This window comes from Mya arenaria, chromosome 2 (assembly GCF_026914265.1).
Source record: "Mya arenaria isolate MELC-2E11 chromosome 2, ASM2691426v1".
NCBI classification, from domain to species: Eukaryota; Metazoa; Mollusca; class Bivalvia; order Myida; family Myidae; genus Mya; species Mya arenaria.
In genome coordinates, this window is record NC_069123.1 from 13,689,438 (window position 1) to 13,710,255 (window position 20,818).

At 37.6% G+C, this 20,818-nt stretch overlaps 2 protein-coding genes across 2 annotated transcripts; one reads left to right on the top strand and one right to left on the bottom strand.

The window, feature by feature from the left end:
- Positions 1-1,114: 1,114 nt before the first annotated feature.
- Positions 1,115-1,837, top strand: LOC128213413 (basic salivary proline-rich protein 3-like). Its single transcript, XM_052919081.1, has one exon. The coding sequence runs from the start codon at positions 1,115-1,117 to the stop codon at positions 1,835-1,837; it is 723 nt and encodes a 240-aa protein (XP_052775041.1).
- A 3,207-nt stretch (positions 1,838-5,044) lies between these two features.
- LOC128222355 (agrin-like) lies at positions 5,045-20,193 on the bottom strand. Its single transcript, XM_052931335.1, has 11 exons — positions 20,083-20,193; positions 18,920-19,000; positions 18,356-18,595; positions 17,253-17,435; positions 16,732-16,890; positions 14,428-14,586; positions 12,348-12,506; positions 10,267-10,425; positions 8,279-8,437; positions 6,370-6,528; positions 5,045-5,219 (listed from the first exon to the last, which is right to left on the bottom strand). Exons 1-11 carry the CDS (start codon positions 20,114-20,116, stop codon positions 5,128-5,130), a joined length of 1,584 nt encoding a protein of 527 aa, XP_052787295.1. The 5' UTR covers positions 20,117-20,193; the 3' UTR covers positions 5,045-5,127.
- Positions 20,194-20,818: the final 625 nt, after the last annotated feature.

A 20,818-nucleotide genomic window follows, 5' to 3' on the forward strand; every position in this document is an offset into this window, starting at 1 on the left:
TAAAATCGCATGCGCTTCCTGTGAAGAAAAAAAGTTGTATCTTAGACCAATTAGTCTATGTTTAACCTTTATTTCAGATATTCGACCCACAAATGCTTGACTTGAGTGTGCCTGGTGACCGAAATAAGTTTCATTTGAATGGTTACTGTGTGAACACAAACAAAACCATTTTTTCTACCATAATTATTCCTATACATAAGGGTTTTTGGCATTCTTAAATTAGAACAATATGTTATTTTACATCCGAATTTAGTTGAATTAAAGAGCAAATATACAAACTGGAATGGTTATTTACTACATGTCAAATGATACCAAACTTATATGGGTCACAAGGCAATAACTTTTAACATTACGGTCAATGGAGATATCAGAGAACCGGTGGGTCGGATACCTTGATGCAGCTATCAGAAAACTATGTAGCGTTTTTGTGGGTCAGATATCTCACTGGAACTATCCGAACAATATCTTATTTATGGTACGGATACCTTAATGGAACTATTAGAACAATAGCTTATTTGTGTGTCGGATGCATTAATGGGGCTATCAGAGAAAGAGTTTATTTGTGTTTAGGATACCTTAATTGAACTACCAGAGAACTAGCTTATTTGTGGGTCGGTTACCTTAATGGAGCTATCAGAAAACTAGCCTATTTGTGGGTCAGATATCTTACTAGAACTATCAGAAAAGTAGCTTATTTGTGGGTCAGATATTTTACTAGAACTATCAGTAAACTAGCTTATTTGTTTGTCGAATACCATAATGGAGCTATCAGAAAACTAGCCTATTTGTGGGTCAGATATTTTACTAGAACTATTAGTAAACTAGCTTATTTGTTTGTCGAATACCATAATGGAGCTATCAGAAAACTAGCTTTTTTCTGTGTCAGATATCTTACTGGAACTATCCGAACACCAGCCTATTTATTGTACGGATACCTTAATGGAGCTATCAGAACACTAGCTTATTTATGTGTAGGATAGCTTTATTGAACTATCAGAGAAATAGCTTGTTTTTTGTCGGATACCTTAATGGAGCTATCAGAACACTAGCTGATTTGTGTGTAGGATACCTTTATTGAACTATCAGAGAACTAGCATATTTGTCGGATACCTTAATGGAACTATCATTTCATTATTTGTCAGAGAACCAGCTCATTTGTGTGTTACAGCCTGGCCCGCAACCTGGTCTACAGCCTGTTCAGGGTCTGCAAGGAGAGTATGGGAGTCAACAGAATAATCGGCTTCAGAATAGAAATTATGGACAGGGTAGTAGGCGAAACTCAGGATTTGGGGCGGCTAGGATTCTGACACCACCAACTTCTAGATCAAATCTGGTGCCATCTTTTCAGCAGCAAAATATTGGGGCTGGGAATAACTTTAATCATGATCAACAAAGTAAAGAAGACAAGCGTGGTCCACCTCCTAGGAACTTCAATGGTCCCCCTCCATTTGGGCAGCGAGGTCCCCCAAAGGGACCTCGAGAGCATGGAATGGACGGAGCTCCAACGTTTGGTCAAAGGGGCAGAGGGAACTTCAACGAGCGGGGCCCACTTCCAGGCAGTAGGGGCCCTCCCCTTAGGCCGCCGCTTGGCTCCCGATGGGATGGAGATGGCCCTGGTCCTCGGGGACCTCGCTCTCGCGGCCCTCCCCCTGGTGGTCTTGGTTGGCAACCACGCCATGGAGGCCCCCCTGGCCCTCCTAGAGGCCCGCCACGGGGTTTCAATCCACGTATGGGTGGGTCACCTGGGTCGAGGGGACCCTTCCCTGGGCCTCCAGGCCGGTTTAATAGGCCACCTGGACATATGGGAATGAATAGATTCAACAGACCTCCTGTGTGAAGATGTTTACATCCCGTGTCTCATGTTGAAACGTAGATATTGATTGTTTTTTTTGTTTGTTTTTGTTTTATTTTTATGAATTGCCATGCATATACATAATAATTCTTTTAATAAATGATTGTTCAGAAATGACGTTTTATATGTCCATTTAGTGTCTGTGTGGATTTTTTATACTTATTAATCAGATGCTTAAAAAACATTCAGGTAGTTCTGTGTCAACCACAATTCAGTTCTTGGTGGATTCAACTTACATGTTGAAACTTCTTATAGTTTAACCATTAAGCTTTGAAAAGAAAAGAAAGGCACCATTTTGTCACAGAAAAGTGATCTTCAACCAAGTGTGCATACGTGATACAAGATTTATAACACATAAAGGTGAACTTTTAAAGGAAGAAAAGAAAATTTACGTTTTCACACTTTCTTTGAAGTGTACGTAATGATTTAGCAGTACTTGAATGCTGTTCGTGACAATCAAACGTGTTGGAATGGTGAAGTTGACAGATGACAAAATGTCAAATTCCAGAGATTGGTAAAAAGAACTTATTTAAGATACACAACAATAATTTTGTTTTGTTTTCCTCTTATTATTTCTTTTTCAAATGACAGCATAGCATGTCTTCACATCTTCTTCATGATAAACTATTTTCTGGTTTTATACACACATGTATTGTGTTTTATATATTTTTATACAATGTATTTTTCTTTAAAGGATGAGCATAATTATGAAAATCTTTTACATTATATTTTGTGCTGATGAATGTAATATTCTTGTAGTATTGTTGTTTGTTGAAATAAATCATGGGACATTTTAAGATGTTGGAATCCTCCTGATTTTTGAGCATTTGTACTTACAGGGCTTTAGCTATAAAGAGTTATAAAAGGGAGATGAACACGTCTGTTATGGTAGCACTCCTCTCACCTCATGGAGACCAATATTTGTTTAGCATTAAATGCTTTAGATAATTGAATATTTCCTTTGTTTTGTTAATTTTTATATGATTATAGATATCTACAAACACTATTTAAGTTCTTCCCAGCCCTATACAATGCATATTCACCTAGTCCCATTTCTGCAGCACCCTGTCCTTTTAATACCTGGCTAAAGTACTAAAATCATGTCCGCTCTTTTTGAAAAGTATGTCATATTCAGTCAAAATGGTCAATTCACGCTATGAAAGTCAGCTCAAATTGCCATACTTCCATATATGTCGAGTTCGAACATAGTTCCATGTATGAGAGTGCTTCATTCAACCAGACTGAATTTGTACGGCTGTAGCTTATACCCATGTCTGAACCTCAAATTTGGAGGTTGTAATGGTCCTTGTCCGGGCTGTATCTAAACCATGCAAATTAGGAATTTAAAACAAATTGCCATGAAGGTTAATCATGAGTTGCATGTCGTGGTCCGTAGCTCAAAGGTCAGGGTTAGTGGTCAAAGGTTGAAATTACCTTGTCCGGGCAGTACCTTTACCATGCATTGTAGGATTTTCAAAAATAAAAATGCCATTAAGTACCCTGGTGAGGTGGCGTTTTGCGCACAAGACCCTGTTCTTTACCTCGATGATATAGGTTAGAGGTCAAGTTGAAATGATCATTGATTGGGTTGTAGCTTGACTATGCATAATAGGATTTTCCAAAAATAACTTGCCATAAAAGTTCACCATGATGAGTTGGCGTGTCACACACAAGACCCAGGTCTACACCGAAAAGGACAAGATGAGCGGTCAAATACTAATATGATCCTTCCAGGTATTGTTCCAAATCTATGTTGTTCTGTATTGAAAATGCATAGAAGAGCATTCTATCTGTGTGTAGGTTCTTTCAACGGACTGGACATACTGCTACTCGGCGTCTTATTTGAGCTCAACTTGCCAATTTTTTTAAGACCAGATGCGCTAATGGCATTGCCTCGTTGGTGCGTTGGTAAAAAAATGCTCATGAAAGCGATAGAGTCTTCAGTTTCTTAAACAAATCAGATCCGCCATGCTACTCCCTGTACATGGAGTTATGTATAATTGTAATGTATTCCTCCCGTTGTAAAACATGATTCAATTAATTATTGCCTCCTTTTGAACGTGGATCACTTAAATATTGTACTACTCGTAGTATCCACATGCTTTGGATGAAACATATCTAAAAAGTTATGCCAGTGCAGCTAAGGCCCTAGTTGTATAAGAAGCTTGATAATAATCTTGGCTTTCATAGATCGTGTTGGTTCAAAAAGAAATACCTGTATATAAGGTCAAAAATGTTTAAAACCCTTGTCAACCAGGACCTTGTGTCCTGACGTCCTCTGGAAAAAATGAAGTCTCTATGGACACATATGTTCACCATTATCAGACTGACTTGCAGAGCATATTGTTTAGCAATGTAACGTCAATGTCATGATTCCGCTTTGCTTATGTGCTAAAAGAAGCCCCCAGTCAAATTTCTTCAAGGTGAAGGCCAAAGAGGTGAAAGATCTATTAACCATATCTCTCTCACACATTTCATATACATGTATGTCATGGCAAATATATGACCCATATTGATCTCAAGGACGGTGCTCATTAGCACTAAAATAGTCTCCGATAAACTTAACTGAGCCAATGTTCCACCCGGTTCATGTATTGAATGTTGATCATTGAACGAAGATGTTTTATTAGGTTATTTAAGAGGTGAGAGGTGATGTCTGAAATAAATAAGATTTTATCAACACATCATTGATAATTTTGCAGCAGTATCTCAATTCCATTCTTTAATGAGACCGTTGATATGGAAATCTGCAGTGAAGTATATAGTGCTGACCAGACAACATGTCAAATATCTGGAAGGTGAAGGTCAAAGTAATACACTAGCAACGTATCAAAATATTCTGATCAATAATTCCAAAAAGACAGAGCTCGTATTTTAAATGGTTTGCAATGACAAGAAGTTCAATCAACAATAGATTAAAAATAAAGGTAATGATTATTATATTTATGAATGTACAATGAATGGACACAGCCACAATAGCGAATGGGAATCATATAAAGCGTATATTGCTCACTTCGTGGTCCTCTTGTTATTAACTAAACATCGTTCAAACGGTGTTTGTTTTCCTTCCATCCATACTAGTTCGACTTCCCTGTACATAACGTAACTTTGACCTTGGACAATTACATAAACATGACAAGTAGGCTCAAAGTTTCGGATTTTTAAAGGAACAGGCTGTTCTTGACACACCAGTTTAGCATTTCTTAAATTTAATTCCATGATTCTTTATTAATTTAAAACATCACGGTTGATTAATAGGATGCATAAAGCCAACTTTAACCGAGGCTCGACAACCAGCTTGTGCAGTCGACTCGCGTAAGTGTGCCACCGAGTGAACAGCTCATCTTTATGAACTCGCATGCGCTTCCTGCGAAGAAAAACAGTTGTATTTCAGACTAATTTGTCTTCTGGTTTAACATTATTTAAGGTATCCTAATGTAGCCCACAAAAGTTTGACTTGATTGTGCCTATAGTGACCATATATAAGTTAGTATCATTCGAATGGGTACCGTGTATAAAAAGGTAAACGTTGTTTTTTTCCACAAATTATTACATAAAATATGTTTCTTTTGGCCTTCTCAAATTGAAAAAAAGGTCACTTAATTACTCCGAATTCAGTTAAATTTAAGAGCAAATTTATAAGCTGGAATGGTTAATAAGTTTACATATTATTATCAGCAGGCAACTACCTATCGAATGATACCAACTTATATAGGGTCACAAGGCAACCACTTATAACATTAAGGTTAATTGAACATTCAGAAAACTAGCTTATTTGTGGGTCGGTAACCGTAATTGAACTGTCAGAAAACTAGCTTTTTGGTGGGTCGGTAACCGTAATTGAACTATCAGAACACTAGCCTATTTGTGGGTCGGTAACCGTAATTGAACTATCAGAAAACTAGCTTATTTGAAGGTCGGTAATCGTAATAGAACTACTAGAAAGCTAGCTTATTTGTGGGTCGGTAACCGTAATTGAACTATCAGAACACTAGCCTATCTGTGGATCGGTAACCGTAATTGAACTATCAGAACACTAGCCTATTTGTGGGTCGGTAACCGTAATTGAACTATCAGAACACTAGCCTATTTGTTGGTCGGTAACCGTAATTGAACGATCAGATAATTAGCTTATTTGTGGGTCGGTAACCGTAATTGAACTATCAGAACACTAGCCTATTTGTTGGTCGGTAACCGTAATTGAACGATCAGATAATTAGCTTATTTGTGGGTCGGTAACCGTAATTAAACAATCAGACCACTAGCTTATTTGTGGGTCAGTAACCGTAATTGAACTATCAGAAAACTTATCTTATTTGTCGGTTAAATACCCTAATGCTGCTATCAGAGAACTAGCTTAATTGTATGCAATGAGAGTGATTAATTTGATATTGTAATAACATCTTTTGCAATCGGTGTACATTATAAGTAAGTTTTATCTTTAATGAAACTGATAAAACTGTTATACTTTTTAAAATACATGTACATTGTTATTCGGAAAAGAAACCATAACAAACCATAGACTTGTCCGTCCGAGGCACAGATTCTCACTGGTGTTTGGTCGCACCGTGTTGAACAGATGTCGGTAGAAGTAAGGGTTGCCGACGTGGCATCACAACGTACCTGAGTGATGCGGGGGTTTGCGCATTGAGCTTTCTTGAACTCACAGTCACTTCCTGTAAAAGAATCTGCCTGGTACACACTTTATGGCAACAGTTTGACAACAAAAAACTGTTATTAATTAACCCTTAATATACATGTATTAACAACTGAAATCAACCTAATATGGGGTATCCAGGGATCACTATTTAACATTATCTGTGGGTTGGATACCGTAATGGAACTTTCCGAACACTAGCTTATTTGGGTGACAGATACCATAATAGAACTTTAAGAACACTAACTAATATGTGCGTAGGATACCTTAATGGAACTATCAGAACACTTGCTTATCTGTGCTAAGGATACCTTAATGGAACTATCAGAACACTAGCTTATCTGTGGGTAGGATACCTTAATGGAACTATCAGAAAACTAGCTTATCTGTGGGTAGGATACCTTATTGGAACAATCAGAACACTAGCTTATCTGTGGGTAGGATACCTTAATGGGACTATCAGAACACTAGCTTATCTGTGCGTATGATACTATAATGGAACTATCAGAACACTAGCTTATCTGTGGTCAGGAATCCTTAATGGAACAATCAGAACACTTGCCTATCTGTGGGTACTATAATGGAACTGTCAGAACACTAGCTCATCTGTGGGTAGGATACCTTTAGAGAACTATCAGAACACTAGCTTATCTGTGGTCCGGATACCTTAATGGAACTATCAAAACACTAGCTTATCTGTGGGCAGGATACCTTAATGGAACTATCAGAACACTAGCTTATTTGTGGTCCGGATACCTTAATGGAACTATCAAAACACTAGCTTATCTGTGGTCCGGATACCTTAATGGAACTATCAAAACACTAGCTTATCTGTGGGCAGGATACCTTAATGGAACTGTCAGAACACTAGCTTATTTGTGTGTCGGATACTATTATGGAACTTTCAGAACGCTACTTATTTGTGGGTATGATACTATTATGGAACTTTCAGAACACTAGCTTATTTGTGGGTATGATACTATAATGGAACAATCAGAACACTAGCTTATCTGTGGTCAGGATTCCTTAATGGAACTATCAGAACACTAGCTTATCTGTGGTCAGGATTCCTTAATGGAACTATCAAAACACTAGCTTATCTGTGGGTATGATACTATAATGGAACTTTCAGAACGCTACTTATTTGTGGGTATGATACTATAATGGAACTTTCAGAACACTAGCGTATTTGTGGGTAGGATACCTTAATGAAACTATCAGAACACTAGCTTATCTGGGGGTAGGATACATTACTTTTTTGTGGGTATGATACTATTATGGAATTTTCAAAACACTAGCTTATTTGTGGGTATGATTTTATAATGGAACTTTCAGAACACTAGCTTATTTGTTGGTATAATACTATAATGGAACTTTCAGAACACTAGCTTAATTGTGCTTAGGATACCTTATTGGAACTATCAGAACACTAGCTTATCTGGGGGTAGGATACCTTAATGGAACTATCAGAACACTAGCTTATATGTGGGTAGGATACCTTAATGCAGCTATCAGAGAACTAGCATATCCGTAGGACGCTGATGATCTAAACCATGACAAATGAAAACTGTTCCGACCATTATTAATGATACTCCTTCAGTAAATGAAAGTGAGTTTGGTTGTTGGTGACTAAGCCGGACATCGTGCCTTCGAGAGTGCTTTAAATAATGCCGTAATTAACTGTTTCACTATCACTGTAAAACAACTTTCAAATAAAATTGATCTGTTTTTGTAAAACATTGTAATTCTGAGAAGAAATCATAACGAACTGTAGATTTGTCCGTCGGAGGAACAGATTTTCATTGGCGTGGAATCGCACCGTGTCGAGCAGCTGTCGGTAGAAGTTAGGGTTGCCGACGTAGCGACACAACGCACCTGAGTGATGCGGGGGTTTGCGCATTGAGCTTTTTTGAACTCACAGTCACTTCCTGTAAAAGAATCTGCCTGGTACACACTTTATGGCAACAGTTTGACAAAAACCGTGTGCCAAATGCACATTCAATTGGTCAATTTTATTTCGTACTTTAGAACTCTACGATTTTTTCTTGATTTGAAGGGGAAGCAGGACCGTTTTACTTTTTTTATCTAAGAACTGCATCCTGGATCACCTATCAATACTCTGACAGAAACATACATTTTAAATGGATGGGATATTTAACATGATTTGACGACAAGACACAAGATGGAGACAAATATACTGTTATTAATTAACCCTTAATATACATGTATTAACAACTGAAATCAATCTCATATGGGGTATCCATGCATCACTATTTAACATTATCTGTGGGTTGGATACCGTAATGGAACTTTCCGAACACTAGCTTATTTGGGTGACAGATACCATAATGGAACTTTAAGAACACTAACTAATATGTGCGTAGGATACCTTTATGGAACTATCAGAACGCTAGCTTATCTGTGGGTATTATAATGGAACTATCAGAACACTAGCTCATCTGTGGGTAGGATACCTTTAGGGAACTATCAGAACACTAGCTTATCTGTGGTCCGGATACCTTAATGGAACTATCAAAACACTAGCTTATCAGTGGTCAGGATTCCTTAATGGAACTATCAGAACACTAGCTTATCTGTGGTCAGGATTCCTTAATGGAACTATCAGAACACTAGCTTATCTGTGGTCAGGATTCCTTAATGGAACTATCAGAACACTAGCTTATCTGTGGTCAGGATTCCTTAATGGAACTATTAGAACACTAGCTTATCTGTGGTCAGGATTCCTTAATGGAACTGTCAGAACACTAGCTTATCTGTGGTCAGGATTCATTAATGGAACTATCAAAACACTAGCTTATCTGTGGGCAGGATTCCTTAATGGAACTGTCAGAACACTAGCTTATTTGTGTGTCGGATACCTTAATGGAACTGTCAGAACACTAGCTTATTTGTGTGTCGGATACTATTATGGAACTTTCAGAACGCTACTTATTTGTGGGTATGATACTATAATGGAACAATCAGAACACTAGCTTATCTGTGGTCAGGATTCCTTAATGGAACTATCAGAACACTAGCTTATCTGTGGTCAGGATTCCTTAATGGAACTATCAAAACACTAGCTTATCTGTGGGTATGATACTATAATGGAACTTTCAGAACGCTACTTATTTGTGGGTATGATACTATAATGGAACTTTCAGAACACTAGCGTATTTGTGGGTAGGATACCTCAATGAAACTATCAGAACACTAGCTTATCTGGGGGTAGGATACATTACTTTTTTGTGGGTATGATACTATTATGGAATTTTCAAAACACTAGCTTATTTGTGGGTATGATTTTATAATGGAACTTTCAGAACACTAGCTTATTTGTTGGTATAATACTATAATGGAACTTTCAGAACACTAGCTTAATTGTGCTTAGGATACCTTATTGGAACTATCAGAACACTAGCTTATCTGGGGGTAGGATACCTTAATGGAACTATCAGAACACTAGCTTATATGTGGGTAGGATACCTTAATGCAGCTATCAGAGAACTAGCATATCCGTAGGACGCTGATGATCTAAACCATGACAAATGAAAACTGTTCCGACCATTATTAATGATACTCCTTCAGTAAATGAAAGTGAGTTTGGTTGTTGGTGACTAAGCCGGACATCGTGCCTTCGAGAGTGCTTTAAATAATGCCGTAATTAACTGTTTCACTATCACTGTAAAACAACTTTCAAATAAAATTGATCTGTTTTTGTAAAACATTGTACTTCTGAGAAGAAATCATAACGAACTGTAGATTTGTCCGTCGGAGGAACAGATTTTCATTGGCGTGGAATCGCACCGTGTCGAGCAGCTGTCGGTAGAAGTTAGGGTTGCCGACGTAGCGACACAACGCACCTGAGTGATGCGGGGGTTTGCGCATTGAGCTTTTTTGAACTCACAGTCACTTCCTGTAAAAGAATCTGCCTGGTACACACTTTATGGCAACAGTTTGACAAAAACCGTGTGCCAAATGCACATTCAATTGGTCAATTTTATTTCGTACTTTAGAACTCTACGATTTTTTCTTGATTTGAAGGGGAAGCAGGACCGTTTTACTCTTTTTTTTATCTAAGAACTGCATCCTGGATCACCTATCAATACTCTGACAGAAACATACATTTTAAATGGATGGGATATTTAACATGATTTGACGACAAGACACAAGATGGAGACAAATATACTGTTATTAATTAACCCTTAATATACATGTATTAACAACTGAAATCAATCTCATATGGGGTATCCATGCATCACTATTTAACATTATCTGTGGGTTGGATACCGTAATGGAACTTTCCGAACACTAGCTTATTTGGGTGACAGATACCATAATGGAACTTTAAGAACACTAACTAATATGTGCGTAGGATACCTTTATGGAACTATCAGAACGCTAGCTTATCTGTGGGTATTATAATGGAACTATCAGAACACTAGCTCATCTGTGGGTAGGATACCTTTAGGTAACTATCAGAACACTAGCTTATCTGTGGTCCGGATACCTTAATGGAACTATCAAAACACTAGCTTATCTGTGGTCAGGATTCCTTAATGGAACTATCAGAACACTAGCTTATCTGTGGTCAGGATTCCTTAATGGAACTATCAGAACACTAGCTTATCTGTGGTCAGGATTCCTTAATGGAACTATCAGAACACTAGCTTATCTGTGGTCAGGATTCCTTAATGGAACTATCAGAACACTAGCTTATCTGTGGTCAGGATTCCTTAATGGAACTGTCAGAACACTAGCTTATCTCTGGTCAGGATTCCTTAATGGAACTATCAAAACACTAGCTTATCTGTGGGCAGGATTCCTTAATGGAACTGTCAGAACACTAGCTTATTTGTGTGTCGGATACCTTAATGGAACTTTCAAAACACTAGCTTATCTGTGGTCCGGATACCTTAATGGAACTATCAAAACACTAGCTTATCTGTGGGCAGGATACCTTAATGGAACTGTCAGAACACTAGCTTATTTGTGTGTCGGATACTATTATGGAACTTTCAGAACGCTACTTATTTGTGGGTATGATACTATAATGGAACAATCAGAACACTAGCTTATCTGTGGTCAGGATTCCTTAATGGAACTATCAGAACACTAGCTTATCTGTGGTCAGGATTCCTTAATGGAACTATCAAAACACTAGCTTATCTGTGGGTATGATACTATAATGGAACTTTCAGAACGCTACTTATTTGTGGGTATGATACTATAATGGAACTTTCAGAACACTAGCGTATTTGTGGGTAGGATACCTTAATGAAACTATCAGAACACTAGCTTATCTGTGGGTAGGATACATTACTTTTTTGTGGGTATGATACTATTATGGAATTTTCAAAACACTAGCTTATTTGTGGGTATGATTTTATAATGGAACTTTCAGAACACTAGCTTATTTGTTGGTATAATACTATAATGGAACTTTCAGAACACTAGCTTAATTGTGCTTAGGATACCTTATTGGAACTATCAGAACACTAGCTTATCTGGGGGTAGGATACCTTAATGGAACTATCAGAACACTAGCTTATATGTGGGTAGGATACCTTAATGCAGCTATCAGAGAACTAGCATATCCGTAGGACGCTGATGATCTAAACCATGACAAATGAAAACTGTTCCGACCATTATTAATGATACTCTTTCAGTAAATGAAAGTGAGTTTGGTTGTTGGTGACTAAGCCGGACATCGTGCCTTCGAGAGTGCTTTAAATAATGCCGTAATTAACTGTTTCACTATCACTGTAAAACAACTTTCAAATAAAATTGATCTGTTTTTGTAAAACATTGTAATTCTGAGAAGAAATCATAACGAACTGTAGATTTGTCCGTCGGAGGAACAGATTTTCATTGGCGTGGAATCGCACCGTGTCGAGCAGCTGTCGGTAGAAGTTAGGGTTGCCGACGTAGCGACACAACGCACCTGAGTGATGCGGGGGTTTGCGCATTGAGCTTTTTTGAACTCACAGTCACTTCCTGTAAAATAATCTGCCTGGTACACACTTTATGGCAACAGTTTGACAAAAACCGTGTGCCAAATGCACATTCAATTGGTCAATTTTATTTCGTACTTTAGAACTCTACGATTTTTTCTTGATTTGAAGGGGAAGCAGGACCGTTTTACTTTTTTTTTATCTAAGAACTGCATCCTGGATCACCTATCAATACTCTGACAGAAACATACATTTTAAATGGATGGGATATTTAACATGATTTGACGACAAGACACAAGATGGAGACAAATATACTGTTATTAATTAACCCTTAATATACATGTATTAACAACTGAAATCAATCTCATATGGGGTATCCATGCATCACTATTTAACATTATCTGTGGGTTGGATACCGTAATGGAACTTTCCGAACACTAGCTTATTTGGGTGACAGATACCATAATGGAACTTTAAGAACACTAACTAATATGTGCGTAGGATACCTTTATGGAACTATCAGAACGCTAGCTTATCTGTGGGTATTATAATGGAACTATCAGAACACTAGCTCATCTGTGGGTAGGATACCTTTAGGGAACTATCAGAACACTAGCTTATCTGTGGTCCGGATACCTTAATGGAACTATCAAAACACTAGCTTATCAGTGGTCAGGATTCCTTAATGGAACTATCAGAACACTAGCTTATCTGTGGTCAGGATTCCTTAATGGAACTATCAGAACACTAGCTTATCTGTGGTCAGGATTCCTTAATGGAACTATCAGAACACTAGCTTATCTGTGGTCAGGATTCCTTAATGGAACTATCAGAACACTAGCTTATCTGTGGTCAGGATTCCTTAATGGAACTGTCAGAACACTAGCTTATCTGTGGTCAGGATTCCTTAATGGAACTATCAAAACACTAGCTTATCTGTGGGCAGGATTCCTTAATGGAACTGTCAGAACACTAGCTTATTTGTGTGTCGGATACCTTAATGGAACTTTCAAAACACTAGCTTATCTGTGGTCAGGATTCCTTAATGGAACTATCAAAACACTAGCTTATCTGTGGGCAGGATACCTTAATGGAACTGTCAGAACACTAGCTTATTTGTGTGTCGGATACTATTATGGAACTTTCAGAACGCTACTTATTTGTGGGTATGATACTATAATGGAACAATCAGAACACTAGCTTATCTGTGGTCAGGATTCCTTAATGGAACTATCAGAACACTAGCTTATCTGTGGTCAGGATTCCTTAATGGAACTATCAAAACACTAGCTTATCTGTGGGTATGATACTATAATGGAACTTTCAGAACGCTACTTATTTGTGGGTATGATACTATAATGGAACTTTCAGAACACTAGCGTATTTGTGGGTAGGATACCTTAATGAAACTATCAGAACACTAGCTTATCTGGGGGTAGGATACATTACTTTTTTGTGGGTATGATACTATTATGGAATTTTCAAAACACTAGCTTATTTGTGGGTATGATTTTATAATGGAACTTTCAGAACACTAGCTTATTTGTTGGTATAATACTATAATGGAACTTTCAGAACACTAGCTTAATTGTGCTTAGGATACCTTATTGGAACTATCAGAACACTAGCTTATCTGGGGGTAGGATACCTTAATGGAACTATCAGAACACTAGCTTATATGTGGGTATGATACCTTAATGCAGCTATCAGAGAACTAGCATATCCGTAGGACGCTGATGATCTAAACCATGACAAATGAAAACTGTTCCGACCATTATTAATGATACTCTTTCAGTAAATGAAAGTGAGTTTGGTTGTTGGTGACTAAGCCGGACATCGTGCCTTCGAGAGTGCTTTAAATAATGCCGTAATTAACTGTTTCACTATCACTGTAAAACAACTTTCAAATAAAATTGATCTGTTTTTGTAAAACATTGTAATTCTGAGAAGAAATCATAACGAACTGTAGATTTGTCCGTCGGAGGAACAGATTTTCATTGGCGTGGAATCGCACCGTGTCGAGCAGCTGTCGGTAGAAGTTAGGGTTGCCGACGTAGCGACACAACGCACCTGAGTGATGCGGGGGTTTGCGCATTGAGCTTTTTTGAACTCACAGTCACTTCCTGTAAAAGAATCTGCCTGGTACACACTTTATGGCAACAGTTTGACAAAAACCGTGTGCCAAATGCACATTCAATTGGTCAATTTTATTTCGTACTTTAGAACTCTACGATTTTTTCTTGATTTGAAGGGGAAGCAGGACCGTTTTACTTTTTTTTTTATCTAAGAACTGCATCCTGGATCACCTATCAATACTCTGACAGAAACATACATTTTAAATGGATGGGATATTTAACATGATTTGACGACAAGACACAAGATGGAGACAAATATACTGTTATTAATTAACCCTTAATATACATGTATTAACAACTGAAATCAATCTCATATGGGGTATCCATGCATCACTATTTAACATTATCTGTGGGTTGGATACCGTAATGGAACTTTCCGAACACTAGCTTATTTGGGTGACAGATACCATAATGGAACTTTAAGAACACTAACTAATATGTGCGTAGGATACCTTTATGGAACTATCAGAACGCTAGCTTATCTGTGGGTATTATAATGGAACTATCAGAACACTAGCTCATCTGTGGGTAGGATACCTTTAGGGAACTATCAGAACACTAGCTTATCTGTGGTCCGGATACCTTAATGGAACTATCAAAACACTAGCTTATCTGTGGTCAGGATTCCTTAATGGAACTATCAGAACACTAGCTTATCTGTGGTCAGGATTCCTTAATGGAACTATCAGAACACTAGCTTATCTGTGGTCAGGATTCCTTAATGGAACTATCAGAACACTAGCTTATCTGTGGTCAGGATTCCTTAATGGAACTATCAGAACACTAGCTTATCTGTGGTCAGGATTCCTTAATGGAACTGTCAGAACACTAGCTTATCTGTGGTCAGGATTCCTTAATGGAACTATCAAAACACTAGCTTATCTGTGGGCAGGATTCCTTAATGGAACTGTCAGAACACTAGCTTATTTGTGTGTCGGATACTATTATGGAACTTTCAGAACGCTACTTATTTGTTGGTATGATACTATAATGGAACTTTCAGAACACAAGCTTAATTGTGGGTATGATACCATAATGGAACTATCAAAACACTAGCTTATCTGTGGGTATGATACCATAATGGAACTATCAAAACACTAGCTTATCTGTGGGTAGGATACCATAATGGAACTATCAAAACACTAGCTTATCTGTGTGTATGATACTATAATGGAACTTCCAGAACACTAGCGTATTTGTTGTTAGGATACCTTAATGGAACTATCAGAACACTAGCTTATCTGTGGGTAGGATTCATTAAAAGAACTTTCAGAACGTTACTTTTTTGTGGGTATTATACTATTATGGAATTTTCAGAACACTAGCTTATTTGTGGGTATGATTCTATAATGGAACTTTCAGGACACTAGCTTATTTGTGGGTATGATACTATAATGGAACTTTCAGAACACAAGCTTAATTTTGCTTAGGATACCTTATTGGAACTATCAGAATACTAGTTTATATGTGGGTAGGATATCTTATTGGAACTATCAGAACACTAGCTTATCTGTGCTTAGGATACCTTAATGGAACTATCAGAACACTAGCTTATATGTGGGTAGGATATCTTAATGTGACTATCAGAACACTAGCTTATCTGTGGGTAGGATACATTATTGGAACAATCCGAACACTAGCTTATCTGTGGGTAGGATACCTTAATGAAACTATCAAAACACTAGCTTATCTGTGGAACAGATACCATAATGGAACTATCGGAACACTAGCTTTTTTGTTGGTCAGATACCTTACTGGAACTATCAAAACACCAGCTTATTTGTGGGTAGGATACCATAATGGAACTATCAAAACACCAGCTTATTTGTGGGTCGGATATCATAATGAAACTATCAGAAAACAAGCTTATTTGTGGGTACTAGCACATCCGCATGAAGCTGATGATCTCTTAACCGTGAAAAATGTAAAAGGTTCCGACCATTATTTATGATGCTACTTCAGTAAATGAAAGTGTGAGTTTGGTTTTCGGTGACTAAGCCGGACATCGTGCCTTCGAGTGTGCTTAAAAGAATGCCGTAATAAACTGTTTCACTATCACTGTAAAAAACCTTTCAAATAAAACTGATCTATTTTTGTTAAGCATTATAATTCTGAGAAGAAATCATAACGAACTGTAGATTTGTCCGTCGGAGGAACAGATTTTCATTGGCGTGGAATCGCATCGTGTCGAGCAGCTGTCGGTAGATGTTAGGGTTGCCGACGTAGCGTCACAACGCACCTCAGTCAGGCGGGAGTTCATGCATTGAGCTTTTTGGAACTCGCAGGCACTTCCTGTAAAAGAAACTGGCTGGTACACGCTTCATGGCAACAGTTTGACTAAAATGTGTGCAATACAATTGGACAATTGCATTTCGTACATTGGAGCTCTTTGCGATTTTTTCATTATTTGAAGAGGAACCACGTCCGCTTTACGTCATTAATCTGGGACTAACAGAAACATGGTCAACCAATAGACGAGATATTTAACATGGTTTAACGACAAGATAAAAATGGCGACAGAAATATATCGTTTAAAAAAAAAACGAAATAGATTTAATACACCCGGTTTCCAGATGAAATGGAAAAAAGCATATTTTTCGTAGAAATTCCTACTAAAATCAACCTTATACCAGACGGTCGAAGACGGCACATACCGTAAACGTTGCCGTCGGAGCCACATTTCCTGACAGCCGTGGAGTCGCATCCGGTCAGATCGCATCTGCTGGCTGTCAAGGAAACGGAGCCCAACTTGCGGCAGGCACCTACGTACTCGAGAGTGAGGGATCCACTGTTACTGCTGGCGACGCATTGTGCCTTCACGAAGCTGCACTTGCTGTCTGCAATGTCGTATTAAACATAAAGATAAGATCTATTTCGAAGACAGATTTCTTATAGTCAAACTGAGATAAGATCTATTTCGAAGACAGATTTCTTATAGTCAAACTGAGATAAGATTTATTTCGAAGACAGATTTCTTATAGTCAAACTGAGATAAGATTTATTTCGAAGACAGATTTCTTATAGTCAAACTGGAATAAGATCTATTTCGAAGACAGATTTCTTATAGTCAAACTGATATGAATCACGGACATATATACCAGTATTCAAATCAATAATAAATTATTATTATTACTATTATTATTTTTATTATTATTATTATTATTATTATTATTATTATTATTATCATTATTATTATTATTATTATTATTATTATAAAATAATATTAATTATTATTATTATTATTATTATTATTATTATTATTATTATTATTATTATTATTATTAGTAGTAGTAGTAGTAGTAGTAGTAGTAGTATTATAAGTATTATTATTAGTATTATTATTAGTAGTAATATAAAATAGTACTAATTATTATTAGTAATAGTAGTATTATAAGTATTATTAGTAGTAGTAATATAAAATAGTACTTATTATTATTATTATTATTTATCTATTATTATTATAATTATTATTATTATTATTATTATTATTATTATTATTATTATTATTTATATTTCCAAAAAGATTTTTGTATACATACGCAATGAATACGAGACCAATATAACATCAAAGAGGCTGGCACAGGTTTAAAAAACAGAGGGTAGCCTCCTCCGATACCTAAACTAATGTTTTACGAACAAGAGATCAATAAAAAATCTATAACGATGCCGATGGATTGACGTTTACTCGTTTTAATATTGACTGACCCTTACAAATTGTATTTTGGTCAGCTATCCTTTCACTTGCTAAACCTCATACCGTAAGTTACACCATCGCTTCCGCAGAGGAGCAGTTTTTCCGTGCTATCACAAATTGTTTGACATTTGTCGGTAACGGCAGATCCGGTGAGGGAGCCGCTTCCGGATATAGTTCCAGTGTTGGGCTTGGTGTCCACACTTCCGGTTCTGCACTCGCCTTCGTAGGCAAGGTTGAGTCCCTCGGTAGCAAGGTCGAGTGACGCGTACTTGCAGGCGGCGACCTTTAGGTAGCACGTGTTCACTAAGAAAAAAATATAGAAGTTTTGCGCAGCCGCGGCCTTTTCATTGGATTCAAATATAATGTTCGAATCGTACATCTTAGACGTAATATTAAATAAACTGCGCAGATATATTCCATGAGAGATGATTCTGATCAGTAGTATTTTTTTACCAAATCCTTTACACTTAATGGTTTAATTGGGGTGAAAGCCCTATTAATCAGTGTGTTTTAAAGTAAGATGCGCTATATCAGTCTTTGCTATATTTTTTATATGACATTGGTAATGATTTTGAGGTTATAGCATGTTGACATTATGCATTATGCATTAGCGAAATGCTTTCTCACAGTACGTCTGTCCGTCCGAACCGCAAACGGGCTGTTTATGATTCTCGCATCGGATAGTTTCACACCCCTGGCTCAGAGCACCTGAAGCATACAAACGACGTGAATTAAAATGCTTTCAAAACTTTATTTGAGATTTAAAGAAAATGCAATTTGTTAAATTACTGAATGAAGGCATATTATGACTCGTCTCCTGGAGCAGTATAGCAATCAGTTATGGGGCCGTCACACCATGACGTTCTGGTCAGCGTTCTATGACGTTTGAGGAAACGTTGGTAGTCGCCCATGGTCGCTGAGATAGCGCCAGAAGAGCGTTGTGTTAACGCTAGTGAACGTCGGTGATCGCCGGGAATCGGCGGAGAACGCTGGTCCGGAAAGAAAGTTTTGAACATGCACAAAAATTCTCACTGAGACCAGCGTTCTTCAACGTTTAATTGTAAACGCTGAAGAACGTTTAAGAACGTTCGTGGAACGTTTTATTAAAATTCGCCGAGCGTTGCACGCGTTCGACTATCGTTAGTCAGTCGTTACTCTTGCGTTACTTGGTTGTTACTACTCGTTTGCTTTGCAGTGAACGACTCACTGACGACCTGTCAACGACCGCTGAACGGTCCCCTAGCGCACTCAGCGTGTGACTAAAGTCAAACGAACGTCCTTTTGGCGTCCATTGAGCGTCATTCGAGCGTTTCCCGAATGTCCATGCATATGGGTATATAAACCGGTGCTTTGTTATATATATTATCATCATTGCTTGTAGAAATTATCAGGATAAGAGTGACAATACGTTATTTAAAGACAAATCGCATGTTGTTTTAAGAAGATATATGAATGCCCTATTTTCATTAAAAACTTGTGATAATTTTCCCCTTCATCAATACGAGTTCGACCCGGCCAGTGACCTCTACCTTGGACAATACATAGATAGGTCGACTTACCTGCATTTGCCCCTTCATTGATTTGAACAGCTGATTTGTTTCGCATGTCAATGGACAACTGCTACGATATTTAAAAGTTTGATTTTGAGATAGGTTTTCCAACATCGAAGTTGCATTCGACGGCACCATCATGAAAGTATGTCAACATTATGGAACCTATGCATACAATGTGGATTGTCGTATACATGTTGTACACAAGGAAAAATACAAATCTTAAAAAACAAAACATACCGGCAATTAACGTCAGAAAAACAAGGACCCTCATCTTCTACCACTAGCTGTGCAAATGATGGCTTTGCAAATATGACTTGCTCTTAGTTAAAGATATGCCTTAAGCGTGATAATACATTCCTGATTAGGAACTCCTTGCCTCTTATGGATTTGGTTCTTATCTCGTGCAACGGTCAGAGCAAATATACCTTAACCTTCCTGATGTTTGCAAATGAACTGAACAAACTCGGCTTGCTCGTCAATTATTAAAACAATGCATGATTGAAATGCCTTTTTGCACCGGAAAGACAATTAATTTTATACAATCCAAACTGCACCTTTGAACTGTCAGTTTCACCACTTCAAAGGAGTTCGTCTGAAATCATGCCAATATATGTAAATATATGTAAATATAATGAATGCCTCTGCGTGAATAGAAGTTCTCTTCAGTAATTAGTTCCACGCGATATATAAATACAATTATTTGAAGTTATTAATAAGCCTGGGATTATTTTGTTTTTAAATGCGGGGGGCGTGGTCAAAGTAGTGTGTCAAAACAACGCGCCATGCCCGTTTGGTCTGAAATGTATGTTAAGCCTATTTAGGCCGGTGTACTTGCAAAGGTAAAGTACGTTTGGAAAAGTCAGTAAAACAAAAGAAGCTCATTGTTAGTATGCGAACCACCGTCGAACCACCGTCATTCCTTAATAATTCTCGTAATTTAGAAATGATATCCGTATTGTCCGAGGACAATCGT